General features: G+C 34.5%; 2 protein-coding genes across 3 annotated transcripts in view; one reads left to right on the top strand and one right to left on the bottom strand.

The window, feature by feature from the left end:
- The window catches only part of LOC109713428 (rRNA biogenesis protein RRP5), a gene marked incomplete at its 5' end in the record, with an annotated part of 64,636 nt that extends 63,548 nt beyond the window's left edge, over positions 1 to 1,088 (top strand). Inside the window, 1 exon segment of the mRNA XM_020237504.1 lies at positions 451 to 1,088. Coding sequence (XP_020093093.1) covers positions 451 to 558 — 108 coding nt within the window.
- Positions 2,703 to 14,279, bottom strand: LOC109713400 (probable homogentisate phytyltransferase 2, chloroplastic). Of its 2 annotated transcripts, XM_020237461.1 has the most exons (11): positions 13,924 to 14,268; positions 12,371 to 12,492; positions 12,093 to 12,239; positions 11,703 to 11,928; positions 6,063 to 6,136; positions 5,779 to 5,871; positions 4,993 to 5,110; positions 4,088 to 4,150; positions 3,930 to 3,962; positions 3,094 to 3,172; positions 2,703 to 2,999 (listed from the first exon to the last, which is right to left on the bottom strand). In XM_020237461.1, exons 1-10 carry the CDS (start codon positions 14,152 to 14,154, stop codon positions 3,098 to 3,100), a joined length of 1,182 nt encoding a protein of 393 aa, XP_020093050.1. In that variant the 5' UTR covers positions 14,155 to 14,268; the 3' UTR covers positions 2,703 to 2,999; positions 3,094 to 3,097. The 2 variants fall into 2 exon arrangements, with proteins under 2 accessions (XP_020093050.1, XP_020093051.1); XM_020237462.1 differs by lacking the exons at positions 12,093 to 12,239; positions 12,371 to 12,492 and having other exon boundaries at positions 13,924 to 14,279.

Consider the following 14,658-nt stretch of genomic DNA (forward strand, 5'->3'; position numbering starts at 1 on the left):
ATGATGGTTACACTTTTCTTTTTTTCCCTTTTGCATATTCTCTATATTAAAAATCTGAAGAACATTATTAAGAAAATAGTTCTTTGAAACAGAAAGAATCAATGTGATACTCAAAATTTAAGTTGCACATCTTTGTCATTTACCTCATCTTATTTCTCCTTACCAAGATCGCAAAGGGTAGATATAAACTAGGATGAGGTCACGATTAAACTCGCCCATCTTTTGTCAGTGTTTCTTGAAATGATAATTCTGGTATTTAAGATAAGTATATCACTGTTTCGTTGTCGATTCATCATTTTGTTATTGGAGATGACATCTGTGTACTCTGCTGAAGTGATAATTAATTCCCTTATTTCTTTGCTTTCAACGTGTCTTTTCCACAACTGAAGGTAAAGGATGCCTTTAATATCTTGTATCCCAGTAATGACTTCTCTATTTGCCTATTGGCAGTTCCTATTTAAAAAGTACCTAGAATATGAAAAGACCCGAGGCGACGAAGAAAGGATCGAACATGTAAAGAGGAAGGCACTGGAATACGTGGAGAACTCACTAGCATGAAGTGACTTGGTGCGTGAGCTGGAATAGCGGTGGTGGGATGCAAATCAAGCGTTGTTTGGTTTAAAATTAATTATAACTTAAAGAAGAAGAAAGGATTTGCCACTAAGTGGTTTATGTTTCAAAGTATATCCACACAAGGGGGCCACAATAAGTGGCCTTGTGAAGTAGTACGGCTGCTCAATGAGCCACACGGACTAGCGGGAATTAGTTTACTGGAGTTGAGAGGTCAGCAGGTCTGAACCTAATCAGGATGAGGACCATTTTGACGTCGTAGATAGTTCTATAGGAAGGTGAATCAAGAGCTGTGCTAGACATACAAATTTTGTTATCAATTTCAATGTTGTTGTATATATTATCCTTTATTATTTGAAACAAACAATTGGGGTTTGGATGATCAGCTAAATTCGGTTCAATTGTCCGTTTGATTCCTCCGATACAGCTCTTTCTTCATTACTTTAGTAACATTTTTGCAAGATATGGTGTGTCAGAATTGCTTATATGAAGTTCTGTGATCGGACGAAGTTTTTGTAGTTTTAGGGTTTGTTTGGCATTTTTTGCACTGCTTTTCTTTTTATATTTCAGGCTAGTATGATGTTTTATGATATCTGTAATACATACTCGGAAGAGGAGTTATCTGCAAATCACTTTTGTAATTCTTGACGAGGTAGTGTGTGCATAGATTTTGTTGCTCAAATGGACCAAATCAGAATGTTCTATCATCGAAATAAATTACAAACACAGACCCGGAATGTTCGATACTTGAAAATAAATTACAAACACGGAGACTTTGGAGTTAATTGTTGAATCGGATATTCTATTATCGAAAATAAATTACAAATACGGAGGCTTTCGAGCTTTCGAAAGTATGAGAATATATATGAGTATAAAAGGATAAATATTCATAAGAGGATAGTAGTCCTATATATATTAATATATATATATATATATATATATATATATATATATATAATATATATATATATATTAGTCCGCTACTATGCTATCGGTAGTACGGAGCGCTTCGTGCTACCAAGTTGTTTCGATGATGCGGCTCCAAATCGACGATCGCTCGTAAACTTTATCTACACTATTGAAAGTATTTGGAACTAAATTCAGATTTTTTCGATATCATTTGACAATGATCAAAGTATCTCAAAATTGACAATTTTAATGGTCGATGTGGTGTGTTTGTGAGTTTAAACGGTGTAAACAATCCAAATGCGATAAAAATTTTATAGAAAATTCTTTCACTATTTAGAGTAAGATCAGTATATTTGATCTTGAATTTAAATCTTTTATCATCATTTTTTATGAGATTTTATTTTCAGCCGTTCAATTTAGACTACTTGTTTGATAGGTAAATGATATAAAAAAATTTATGAAATTTGTTTCTAAATACTTTCAATAGTGTAGATCAAGTCTACGAGAGCCGATCGTCGATTTGGAAGCCGCATCATCGAAAACACTTGGTAGCACGGAGCGCTCCGTGCTACCGATAGTATAGTAGCCTAATTCTATATATATAAATAAAAATATATTATAACTAATATATATATAGAGAGAGAGAGAGAGAGAGAGAGAGAGAGAGAGAGAGAGAGAAGAGTGAGTGAGAGAGAGTGATATGCTTCTAGAAGCACGAAATTTTTTGTGCTTTCAAGTTGTTTTTGAGGTTCTGATTTTTGAATTAATGATCGACTCTGTTAGATTTGGTCTAGAGTGTTTGAAGTATTAAGAAAGTAAATTTTGTAATTTTTCGATATCATTTGTGTAATAATCGAAGGAGCTCAAAACTATATAATTTTAATTTGTGGTCATGGTGAGCCGTTTGCAATGTTGAAAAATTTAAATCACGTAAAATTTGGTAGAAAATTTTTTATACTATATAAAATAAGATCAACATCTTTATTAGATTTTAATCTCATATCATTACATTTTGTAAAATTTTTATTTTTAGCCGTTGATTTTGAACCTTTCGATCATTAGGCAAATAATATCAAAAAATCGTAAAATTTATTTTTTAGACCGATCGTCGATTCGAAAGTCCTAATGTCAAAAACGACTAGGGGGCACGGAGGGCTCCGTGCTCCTGAGAGCACAACAGCCCTGCTCTATATATATATATATATATATATATACAAAGCATCTAACCAAAAAAAAATAACATAATTGTCAAAAAGATCTGCTAAATATTGTACAAATATCTCGCATTTACTTTTCCATTTAGTTGACATGAGATCACAGGGACAAAATAAGAGAGGAACTTGAACCAACTCTTCTAATGTGCGCCGAATGTCAAAAGATCCTTCTAAATTTTGAAGGGAACCTCATTAACTCATTCATTCCAAGCTCACTACTGCATTTATAGAAGATTTCAACATGCCAATTGATGTAGTAAAGCTGATATGTTCTCTCTAATAACTTCCTTTAACAGGTTCTTCAAGCTGCAAAAGGAGGATAATAACTTCAATCAGATAATCCCATTTTGAGGGGAAAAAGAAAAACATCTTTTTTTAAAAAAAAGTCTGGTAGAGATACCTCTTTATATCAATGGAAATATAATATATTCAGCATAGAACAGATTCCAAATAAAGCGATAGAATTGTGAAATCGCCTCCTGTAGAAAAGAAACAAAACGAAATTATTTGCAATAATCAATTTTTGCAGCAGTAAGGATATATATCACTTGCTATATTAAAAAAAAAAGAAAAAAAGAAAAAAAGAAAAATAACATCATGGTTGGTTGCGTGTAAATTAAACTGCGGAAAATAGTTGCCGGAGGCAAAGAGTTTTGGTGGGAAAGGAGTTTAAAAAGTTTCTGATGTTGTATTGCTAGACTAGGAAACTAATAGCTTCAGGTTTTCGGCAATCCAAAAGTATTAGTTGCTACCAACCAGTCTGTATAGTAAATCGGTGCATGAAGGCTAATAAGGTTTTGCAGTCTGCTTCTCAGCAGATTTAGTGCATGAAATTATGTTCTTATTTGCTATATGCTAATTTAGAAAATGAATATGTGAGGAAAAAAGGGGTTAGCTTCTACTTTCAAATCTCCAATATCATCTTAAAAATGATCGAAATGACGCTATTATCGGGACGTTTCACTATGCATAGGACATGGCTCAAAAGTATGCTCATCATTATTAACTACACGCCATCCTTTCGTGCAAACATATAATCATGCTTTCCCTAAACTGCGTAATTTTTTAAGGCTCTCTAGTATTTGCTGTTTGTTTTCAATTTATTTTTTCAACGGGCAACTTATGTGAAATTTGATGGTCTTAGATAAATGATATCAGTTATTTCACATCTTGAATAAGAAGATTGACAAGTATAATGGATTAGAAAAATATATGATTCATGGAGAAAAATAATACCTTAGTGTAGTTTGCTTGTTCTAGAACCCATGCCTGAACATGATATAAAACAAAAAGAGCAAGTCAAAATGATATTGTCAAACTTACAAAACAAGCATAAACCAAATTAATGGTAAAAATTAAGATGAAACTAAGGTTAGAAAAGAAATAAAACAAACCTGGAAAATCAAACCCAATGCAAAGACAGCATGAGTGGGCACCATGATGTTGCGCCTGAAAGCCTGCAATGTAAAGGAATATATTTAAGCACAACAAAGAAACCACAAAGGAGGCAGCAGCAGAAATCATGTGAAAAAACTTAAAAGAAACCGCTTTATGTAAATTTTGTCATCTGCTAGCTACATCACAAGGCATCCGATTAGACAGATTGGAAAGTAAGCCTCCAATATACACATCTACTTTATTTTTCTAGAAGATCCTGAAAGTCTAGAGCCATATTTATTTAACATGGGCAAGTACACCAATATGAGATGTGTTTCTATGATTCTATCATTATCATTCTCACAGGAATTTTGGATAACCTGTAACTTAGCACATAGCATATTAAGGAAATATATAATTGAGAATTTAGATAATTAAGCTGTTACTTTCAATACTTCAAATGCATAGATATCAGCATACAGTTTCGGATGAGAGTACCCAAACAATATCTGTATCCAGGCAATACTATCTACACAGATTCCCACACATTCAAGCCAGGAGAGCATAACAGTCCGTTTGGATGTCGGAATAAGCTATCCGGAGGTAACTTGTGCACAAAGAATTCTTTTTTGTGATTAAATCTAGAAGTTTGATTTTAGTCCTTAACGATGTCTTGACAGTGATGATTTGTTAACACAAGTCATTCCACTTATGAGAGAATATTATTATACCCTGAAAATAACTTGGAGGCTGAGTATATTATTACCTGTCGTAGTAGGCATCTATAATACGACAAGTGCCAAACAAGCCATAAAATATCAATATCTCAGATTATAAAGCTGGTTCCTAATTGGATTATAAAGCCAGTTTCTTCCTAGATGCAATGAAATGAGCCCCAAGCAATCCCTAGCTATTGTCTCACCTGAGGCATATAAATAGCTGCAACAATAGCAGCGACATAGTTAGCGAGCAGAAGCCCTGTACCAAGAAATGCAATATTCCTGACACCAAGTTTCGTCGCCAATGTTGATATCTGAAACCTACAAAATAAATAAATAAATACGTTATACTAGAAATGGCCAATGTAGGCATGCAAGAATACAATACCAAGAAAAGCATGCCTCCGCAGAATCTAACTTTTTGCATTATTAACTGCATAGTTTCATCCATTGTTAAGTTCGAGTTGTCTCAGTTCATATAACAATTAACTCCTGTGCTTAGTCTATGAATCTGCATTTAAGAGGAATTGGCAGGGCATAATTTTAGAAGCACTATAATGATCCTAATAAGTATCAATCTTTGACAATATCTTTATCTTCCCGGTCATCTAAGCCCAAAAAATTTCACATTAGAACGTAAGTCAGCTTCTTTTCATCCATATCGAAATGCTTGATATGTTTATAACTGGTACTCAGATATGACCTATAAAAAGCATGCTCTATCGCGCATAATGCCCATTAACTTGAAAATAATTTCAAGATTTCGTCATATAATAACTAATGGCCTCTCATGCATACCAAGACAATTTTCCTCCAAAATCAAATTCACGCTACCTTAGAAGGAGATCAAAATATCCACAACAGAGAAAAGGACAGCAATGAGAAGGGCACCATTAATCAACTATTTCTTTTCAAGAAAAGCCCAAGTATTCTTAGAATTCTTCATATGTAATAAATAAAAACCTGTAACGCCAAGTTTAGTTACTCACTTGCGGTCTCCTTCAACATCTGGTAGATCTTTGGTTATGGCTATGACCAAGGCAAACAGTGTCACAAAGGCTGTGATAAAAGCAACAGGCGAGCTGCAGATAGAAAGACGTTACATGGCATTAGACATCACGATCATCTCTGACATAGGTCTGCAATGAGATGAAAAGGAAAATCTTTACCATTTTTGTTCATGTACATTCATTCTTACTTTGTCACATTTTATTTTAGTACCGTGAAAACTAATGAGTGAAATATAAATATATGTTAGTAAATAAATCTCTACCTCCATTGGAATGTAAGCCCAAGTGCAGCTCTAGTAGCGTAGTATACACCAAAATTGAGAAGAAAGCCACGCACCTAATCAATTAGAGTGAGAAAACTTGGATGAGTAAAAGGCAACCCTTCAAATATACTGATAAGACAAACTCATGTTCCAAAATACTGCCTGATAACAGAATTTCAAGTTCCAAAAAAACTTATTACAGAAGTTCATACAAACACATTTTGGAAAAGAAAAATGAATTAGTTTCCAGTAGAATTTACTCCTGATGTTCCTCTATTGCCTTCATTTAACAGACATGGGAGCAAAAGAAGAAAAAACCTAGCTATTTTTCCATTCTTTAAGAAGTTTCACATCCCCTAAACAAGTTAAATTACTCAATATCTGAGGGAGTATGGACTTGCATAATAATCAATTGTCACACCCCAAACCTGAGGCATAACAGATGCTGCATATCTACTAAATTAGTAGATATGCAAGGCTACAGAATTAGAGGAAAGACGAGCAAGATGATGAATATAAAATTTTTTATAAATCCAAAGAGTCGAAAGATGAGACCAGCAATTTAATTTCAACTAGAATCAAATAAATTCTCATACAAGCAGAACTAAAGTTTATTATGAAACGGTCCACAGAATAACATAAGTAACAAAAGTGGGTACGAAGAAATAACGAAACAAAAGTAGATAACAAATGATCATCAACGTAGTCTAAAGATTCACCAAAGATTCACATCCGAAAATGCTAGATATAGAAACAAAAGGGACTAAAATCAAACACTAACTATCTAACGTTCACTCGGTCTCAGCCCCGCCCGACAAATTAGTCTCCGTATCTGGGTAAGCAACCATACACCACATTAGTCGGATTAAGCATACAATACAAATAAATAAATGAATACAAAAATTAATTTAAGCGACTGGTTTTTAATTTGCAAAATTTCAGAAAATAAGAATTATCAAAACTTAAAATTCAAATCAAATTGAAACTATAAATTTACAAAGCATTTCTCTTTTAGCAAATAAACGAAATAAATATTAAGTCTCCGAACTAACTATATCATATGATTCGTTGGCGAGATTCAGAGGCACTCGAAGGTGCAAATAAAATAGAGGCATCCGAAGGCGCAAACAGGATAGAGGCACCCGAAGGCGCAAAGCCGCAAACAGAACAGAGGCGCAAGCACCTGAAGGCGCAATACAGAGACGAAGCTAGCTTCTAAAACAGAATATATGTCGACATGGCCAACATTGCATAACAGTATACCAAGAGACATCATAATTCAAAATTTATCCAGTCACTAATTTACATGACAAATTATCAAATTTCAAAAAAAAATTTTGCTAAAAGAACTTGTCAATCACAGTTGAAGCTCAATTTACAGAAATATTTAATAATATGCTTAATCCTTAATTTTAAAATCTACAAAATAAGATTTTCACACAACCAAAGTATTTTTCTAAATTATTTTACGAAAAACTAACGAGTGTTCGGTCTCTCACCTTAAACTAGCTTCGTAGCTAAAAAGCTAACCGGTTGACAATCACACGAAAAATCAATTATCGGAACCTAAAATAGAGAAATAAAATTCTCTATTAGTTACTCAAAATAAAATTACAAAGAGGACATGTATATTTTATATAGAAGACAAGCTCATACAAAAATTTAAATTCGGAAAAGCTCATACAATTGCATACAAATAGATCGGGATGGAGCATACAAATAGATCGGCACGGAGCACGAAAGAGATTTAGAATAATGAATTCGAAGAAACTGAATTAACAATCAAGAGAATGAAGAGTTTCGAAAATTAAACTATTCAATAAACACGATAACATGAACGAAATTTTAAATAATAAATGAAGGATCCAATGTCCGAAAAGGAGAGTTTTCAAATGTTGAAACATTAATTGACAATTTACAATTAGAGGGGATCAAAATTAGAAACAAAAACAAACTTCACCCTCTCTTAGGCATTTTGTTGAATAGGTAACGAGCATTCCAAAATATGTAGAATATGCGAAGTTTACGCAACTCGATCATATAGAGGATACAAGATATGAAATTAAACAGTTCAAACGACAAAGATTAGATACATGCAAATCAAATTTTGATGATATCAAATTTCAATCATCATGAGACGAGTATTGAAAATAATAATATAAGGATGAACAAAGAGGTTGGATGATCACAAGATTTGATATAGAGGTAAAAATGAGAGAAAAAGAAAAACCTTCTCGAAGACGGTGAAGACGACGGCAAGATGCCGTCGACAGCGAACCAAAAAATAAAAATAAAAAAAAACGGCCGATGAGGATTATGGCGGAGGCGGCTACGGATGACAGCGACAACGGTGGTGATCGGAATGACGATGTGCGCGCGAGTGGGGGATGGCGTACGAACGCAAGGTGGAAAGAAGGGTCGAGCGGGGGAGAGAGATAGTTTGGTTAGGGTGCTGTTAGGAACATAATTAGTTAATTCGGATTCGGCAAAAATTCGATACGGGTATAATTCAGATAAAATTCGTCTTCTAATTTTTAAATTCGTTGAAAAATACGGCTAAATAACAGATTCGGTAATTATTCGGATACGTGATTTATACGGATATTATATGTTCACCAATTAAAAATTCGGAATCAAAAATTCGGGTATATAATAAATATATAATAATTAATATACTACATATATTATTATTATAATTTTTATATGTAGATTAAATATATTCATATTTTAATAATATATTAATAATAAACATATATTAATANTATATATAAATAAAATATATATGAATACATATTTATAAATAAAATTATATATATATATATATATATATATATATGAGAGGGAGGTCCACTGTGGACCTCCCCCTCATGCGGTCCACGAGGCTGAAATAGCCTTGTGGACCGCGCGGCATCCATGCATCCAAAAGCCCCGATTTTTTTTTACTGCTCATATTCTCCTTTTCTGCGGAGAGCCTCGGGCGAGGAGATGGGATCAGCCGCCGCGGCCCTTGCTCCCGGCGCCGGCGAGGGCGGCGGAGGACGATGATGGCAACGACGCGAGCGGCGACGAGAGCGACAATGACGCGAGCGGCGACGACGCGAGCGGTGACGACTCAACCCTCGGCCGTGAGTCCGCGACCACGATCGCCGGTTTTTTGGGCGAATTATTCGCGAATCGCGAATAATTATTTTTTACGAAAAATTCGCCTTTTTTTTCGAACTTTTCGGGAAAATACGAAAAACGCCATTTAATTCGTATATTAAAAAATAAGCGAATAATTCGCGTATTAAACGCGAATTAACTAAGGTTAGGAATGGGAATCAAAACAGAATTAGAGATTTAAATGTACAATATGCTGCCAAGTCTCTGAAAAATTAATATTTATGAAAAGGTCCACAGTTTAAAAGAAAATAGAACAAAACAAAAGGGATAAAGTGCAAGGGTGTTACATCCTCCCCTCCTAAAAAGAAATTTAGTCCTCTAAACTTAACATATCACTTTATCTCTTTTGTTTTGTTCTATTTTCTTTTAAACTGTGGACTTCTTTGTAAATATCAATTTTTGAGGGACTTGGCAGCATATTGTGCACCCTAACCAACCTATCTCTCTCTCCCCACTCGACCCCATACGCCATCCCCCCACTCGCGCGCGCACATCGTCATTCCAATCACCGTCGTCGCCGTCATTCGTAGCCGCCTCCGCCGTAATCCTCATCGGCCGTTATTTTGTATTATTATTATTTTTTTTGGTTCGCTGTCGACGGCATCTTGTCGTCGCCTTCACCGTTTTGAGAAGGTTTTTCTTTTTCTCTCATTTTTACCTCTATATCAAATCTTGTGATCATCCAACCTCATTGTTCATCCTTATATTATTATTTTCAATACTCGTCTTATGATGATTGAAATTTGATATCATCAAAATTTGATTTGCATGTATCTAATCTTTGTCGTTTGAACTGTTTAATTTCATATCTTGTATCCTCTATATGATCGAGTTGCGTAAACTTCGCATATTCTACATATTTTGGAATGCTCGTTACCTATTCGACAAAATGCCTAAGAGAGGGCGAACTTTGTTTTTGTTTCTAATTTTGATCCCCTCTAATTGTCAATTGTCAATTAATGTTTCAACATTTGAAAACTCTCCTTTTCGGACATTGGATCCTTCATTTATTATTTAAAATTTCGTTCATGTTATCGTGTTTATTGAATAGTTTAATTTTCGAAACTCTTCATTCTCTTGATTGTTAATTCAGTTTCTTCGAGTTCATTATTCTAAATCTCTTTCGTGCTCCGTCCCGATCTATTTGTAAGCAATTGTAATCAACCTTGTCAACCTATATGAGCTTTTTCGAATTTAAATTTTTGTATAAGCTTGTCTTCTATATAAAATATATGTCCTCTTTGTAATTTTATTTTGAGCAGCTAATACAGAATTTTATTTCTCTATTTTAGGTTCCGATAATTGATTTTTTATGCGATTGTCGACCGGTTAGCTTTTTAGCTACGAAGCTGCTTTAAGGTGAGTGACCGGATACCCGTAAGTTTTTCGTAAAATAATTTGGGAAAATACTTTGGTTGTGTGAAAATCTTATTTTGTAGATTTTAAAATTAAGGATTAAACATATTATTAAATATTTCTGTAAATTGAGCTTCAACTGTGATTGACAAGTTTCTTTAGGAAAAAGAATTTTTGAAATTTGATAATTTGTTATGTAAATTAGTGACTAGATAAATTTTGAATTATGATATCTCTTGGTATACTGCTATGCAATGTTGGCCATGTCGACATGTATTCTGTTATAGAAGCTAGCTTCGTCTTTATATTGCGCCTTCGGGTGCCTGTGTCTATCTGCGCCTTTGTTTTGTTTGCGCCTTCGGGTGCCTCTATTCTGTTTGCGCCTTCGGGTGCTTCTGAATTTCGTCAACAGATCATATGATACAGTTAGTTGCCGGAGACTCAATATTTATTTTGTTTATTTGCTAAAAGAGAAATGCTTCGTAAATTTATAGTTTCAATCCGACCTAAATTTTAAGTTTTGATAATTCTTATTTTCTGAAATTTTGCAAATTAAAAACTAGTCGCTTGAATTAATTGTATTCATTTATTTATTTGTATTGTATGCTTAATCAGACTAATGTGGTGTATAGTTGCTTACCCAAATACCGAGACTAATTTGTCGCGCAGGGCTGAGACCGAGTGAACATTAAATAGTTAGTGTTTGATTTTAGTCCCTTTTGTTTCTATATCTAGTATTTTCGGATGTGAATCTTTGGACTACGTAGATGATCGTTTGTCATCTATTTTTGTTTCGTTATTTCTTCGTACCCACTTTTGTTACGTATGGTATTCTGTGGACCGAATTTTTCTTGTATTTCGTAGTAAGCGTTAGTTTTACAGATGTTATCATCTTTTGATTATTTGAATTTAGTGGAAAATTGGTAATCATCTTTTTTCTAGTTTCTGTCTGATTCTGTAGCCTTGCATATTTGTTAGTTTAGCAGGTATGTGGCGTTTGTACACCTCGGGTTGGGGCGCGACATCAATAAAAGCCAATAGGTAATTTTCTACTGCAATTAGAGTAATCTTCTCTCAGGACATGACAACAGAGAAAACAGAGAAAGAAAGGTGTAAACATACCGTGGCAATAATAAGAAATGCAGCGACAGGGTATCTCTTTAATCTAAATGGAGGAACAGAATATATGGTGCCAAGAAAAAGTCCCAGGCAGTACAAAGAAGTGATAAACGGCCCAAAATTCCATGAGACGATCAGAAGTCCAGCTGCTGCAAAGAATAGAACCAAGAACCATGCTGACTGAACGGATAGATCTCCAGCAGCTATAGGCAAATATGGCTTGTTTACTCTGCAACCATATATTAAAATAGAGAAAATTATACAACATGACAGGTATAAAATAACATGTTTAAAGAATAGAAAATTTGACTGATCAATAACTCCAAGAGCTCGGATTAGCTGACGAAGAAAGAAAGGTAGGCCTAAAAGTAAAGGTAAGAGCAAGGAGCATACTTGTCAATCCCAATGTCATAAATCTGATTTATCCCAACTATATAACCATTGCCACATATGAGGGCTACAAGCCCACAGAATGCCCTAAATGTCAACCACCAATTTATCAGATCTGGGTTCTCTATCAACGCTCTTGCAACCAATGCTCTGCCATCAGAAGAAGATAGGATAAAAGACATAATGTAGAGGGGTCAAAAGTTTAGACATTTCTTCCAAGGCTGAAGTAACACAATATAATACTTTCTAGTTTGTACTATAGCTAAAATTCAGGCACTCACATGGATCCTAAAGCAGTACCACGAATAGTATGGGGCCTAAGAAATCTCCAACATGAATCTCTTAACTCAGAGAAACTTTTTGTCAATGGGCTGGAGCCAGCAGCATCAGCTTGAGAACATGCCTGTACCATTAGATTCCTGAGTGAACCTCAATTACGGTGAACCATTGCAGGCTTATCTACTAGAGACAAATTTTTTGGACTCCCAAAATCCCACAAAAAGTCAGCTAACGTACTGCTCAATTGTTTACTTTCCTGAGTAACCCATCGTCAACTGAGGATATAGCCATTTTGCAAGCAAGCAGGTGATTAATTTGTTTCCTTTGAGAATAATACTATAACCAAGAGGCTTCGAACCTAAGAATGCTGGAGATTATAAGCCTTAATAATTCTACTTTAAGATGATTAATTTGTAAAATACTCCTTTTTCTGAATCAGAAAAAAAATATAGCCAACTCACATTTGGGAATGATTAGCAAGGGAAAGTACGGTATGTTGTAATAATTATGCTTCCAAAAGTCCGAAACATTAAACAAAGAACAAGTATTAGAAAGTAATGTATATGCAATTGTAGAACTTATCTAGCAGGTCTAACAATACTATCTTACCTCAAGGTAAATTGTAGATAGATGCTGCATCCATCTCGGGAATGGACCTCACAAGTAGAACAGGTCGCATATATGTCTATTTTCAAAATTTTGAAGGAGCAACGTTTTGATAGATGATAACTTATCAAAATTTGATCTACTCACGTGTTTAAATTTGTCGTATCTGCTCATTTCATTCAAGAAGACACTTGGAACATGTGTACTTTGTATATTCCTGTGCTTGTTAGACTAGAAACAACCAATTGTGTAGCCTGTTTTTTCGAAGCAACTAAAGCATTATCAAAGGCTACATAGGGCCTGTTTGGATATTAGAACAAGTCATCTGATGATAACTTATGGGCAATCGAGGTTTTCTTTGGTGATTACAATGTAAGAATTTGCCCCCTTTTATTTCCACTGCAACATTCTAGCAGCCATGATTTTTTTTAAAATTTTTTTGAAGTCATGATCTTTCTACATAATGAATTCCAACTCTGAGGTGATTTATCTTAATCCAAATAATTACCTTAGAGGCCTTTGTTTAACTAACCCATTGTTTCCAACCAAACAAAGAAGAGAGGATAACACCTAGAATCAAAATTCTTTTGGGAAAATCCTCAAATCAAACACTATTCTCATGGTAGGTAGGCCTATATTCAGCTCAAAGTGGTTGATTTACCTCCTATGTTTCTTTCCTTCTCTCCATTAATTGTATCCTTGTCTCTAAATTAGTGAAGGCATCAAAAAACTTCAAAAAATTACTTATTTTCTTTCGCACAAATGTATTCTATTTGCTCTTAATTAGTATATTCTTTATCAAATCTTTCATACTAATGTCCAAAAAAAAAGGGTTTTGAGGCAAATCATCGCCGCAAGCAAATCTGATATCCCAGGTAAGGAAAAAAAAAAAAAAAAAGAAGCAATCGAAGCACAAAAGATTGCAAATTTCTGAGGTAAATTGAGGTACCCGAATGGAAAACGGTAGCTTCCGTCCACAGGATCTGCATTTGCTGCTGAAATTGGGCCCCGAAATCGATCGAAACGAGGAAGGAGAAGAAGAGAGGCGAGAAGAGATGGGTTTTGTGGAGGGGTGTGGAAGCTTGGGTTGTGTGAGGGATCGATTAATGGCGATAACAAAGTGGTGGTGGTGGTGAGGGGGAGTAGAGAAGCGAGGAGAGGCAGCGGAGGAGATCGCCATGAGAGAGAGAGAGACCACACAATCTTATTCACCCACCGAACATGCCATGGTGCTGGTGGTGGGTAGTGAGACACTGCTAGTGAGTACGTTACAGCACAGTAGTTCCCCATCTGATAACGTAGGTGAGCGTGAGAGGCTCGTAGAAGTAGAACCCTTTTTTTTTCTTTTGTTTTCAAAATAATCTTACAGAATTTTCTAATTAGTTAGATAAATAAATAATCCTATAAAACAAATAATCGACGAACTAATTCTCCTTTTACCGTATAGGAAATACTATGAAATTTTCTCTTAAATATAATAAATCGTTTATCACCTTTCTAATTTTCTACAAAAATAATAAATTATTCATTATCCTTCTCTTTTATTATTTCTTTCTGTTTTGCCATTTAACTCTAACAATCATATAAAAATTTCAACAAATCATATACAATTTTAATGATGAAAAAAATTCTAATAATCTATCCATAAAATTCTAACAATCAAACAACAACGCACAATTCTAAC

Source organism: Ananas comosus, linkage group 7, assembly GCF_001540865.1.
Source record: "Ananas comosus cultivar F153 linkage group 7, ASM154086v1, whole genome shotgun sequence".
NCBI classification, from domain to species: domain Eukaryota; kingdom Viridiplantae; phylum Streptophyta; class Magnoliopsida; order Poales; family Bromeliaceae; genus Ananas; species Ananas comosus.

Excerpts from the sequence above, each read along its gene's own strand:
- LOC109713400 (XM_020237461.1), bottom strand. The coding sequence starts at position 14,154 with ATGGCGATCTCCTCCGCTGCCTCTCCTCGCTTCTCTACTCCCCCTCAC. Across the intron at positions 12,493-13,923 it reads AGCTACCGTTTTCCATTCGG|GCATGTTCTCAAGCTGATGC; the intron begins GTACCTCAATTT and ends CTAATGGTACAG. Across the intron at positions 3,963-4,087 it reads CATTGGGTTTGATTTTCCAG|GCATGGGTTCTAGAACAAGC; the intron begins GTTTGTTTTATT and ends TATCATGTTCAG.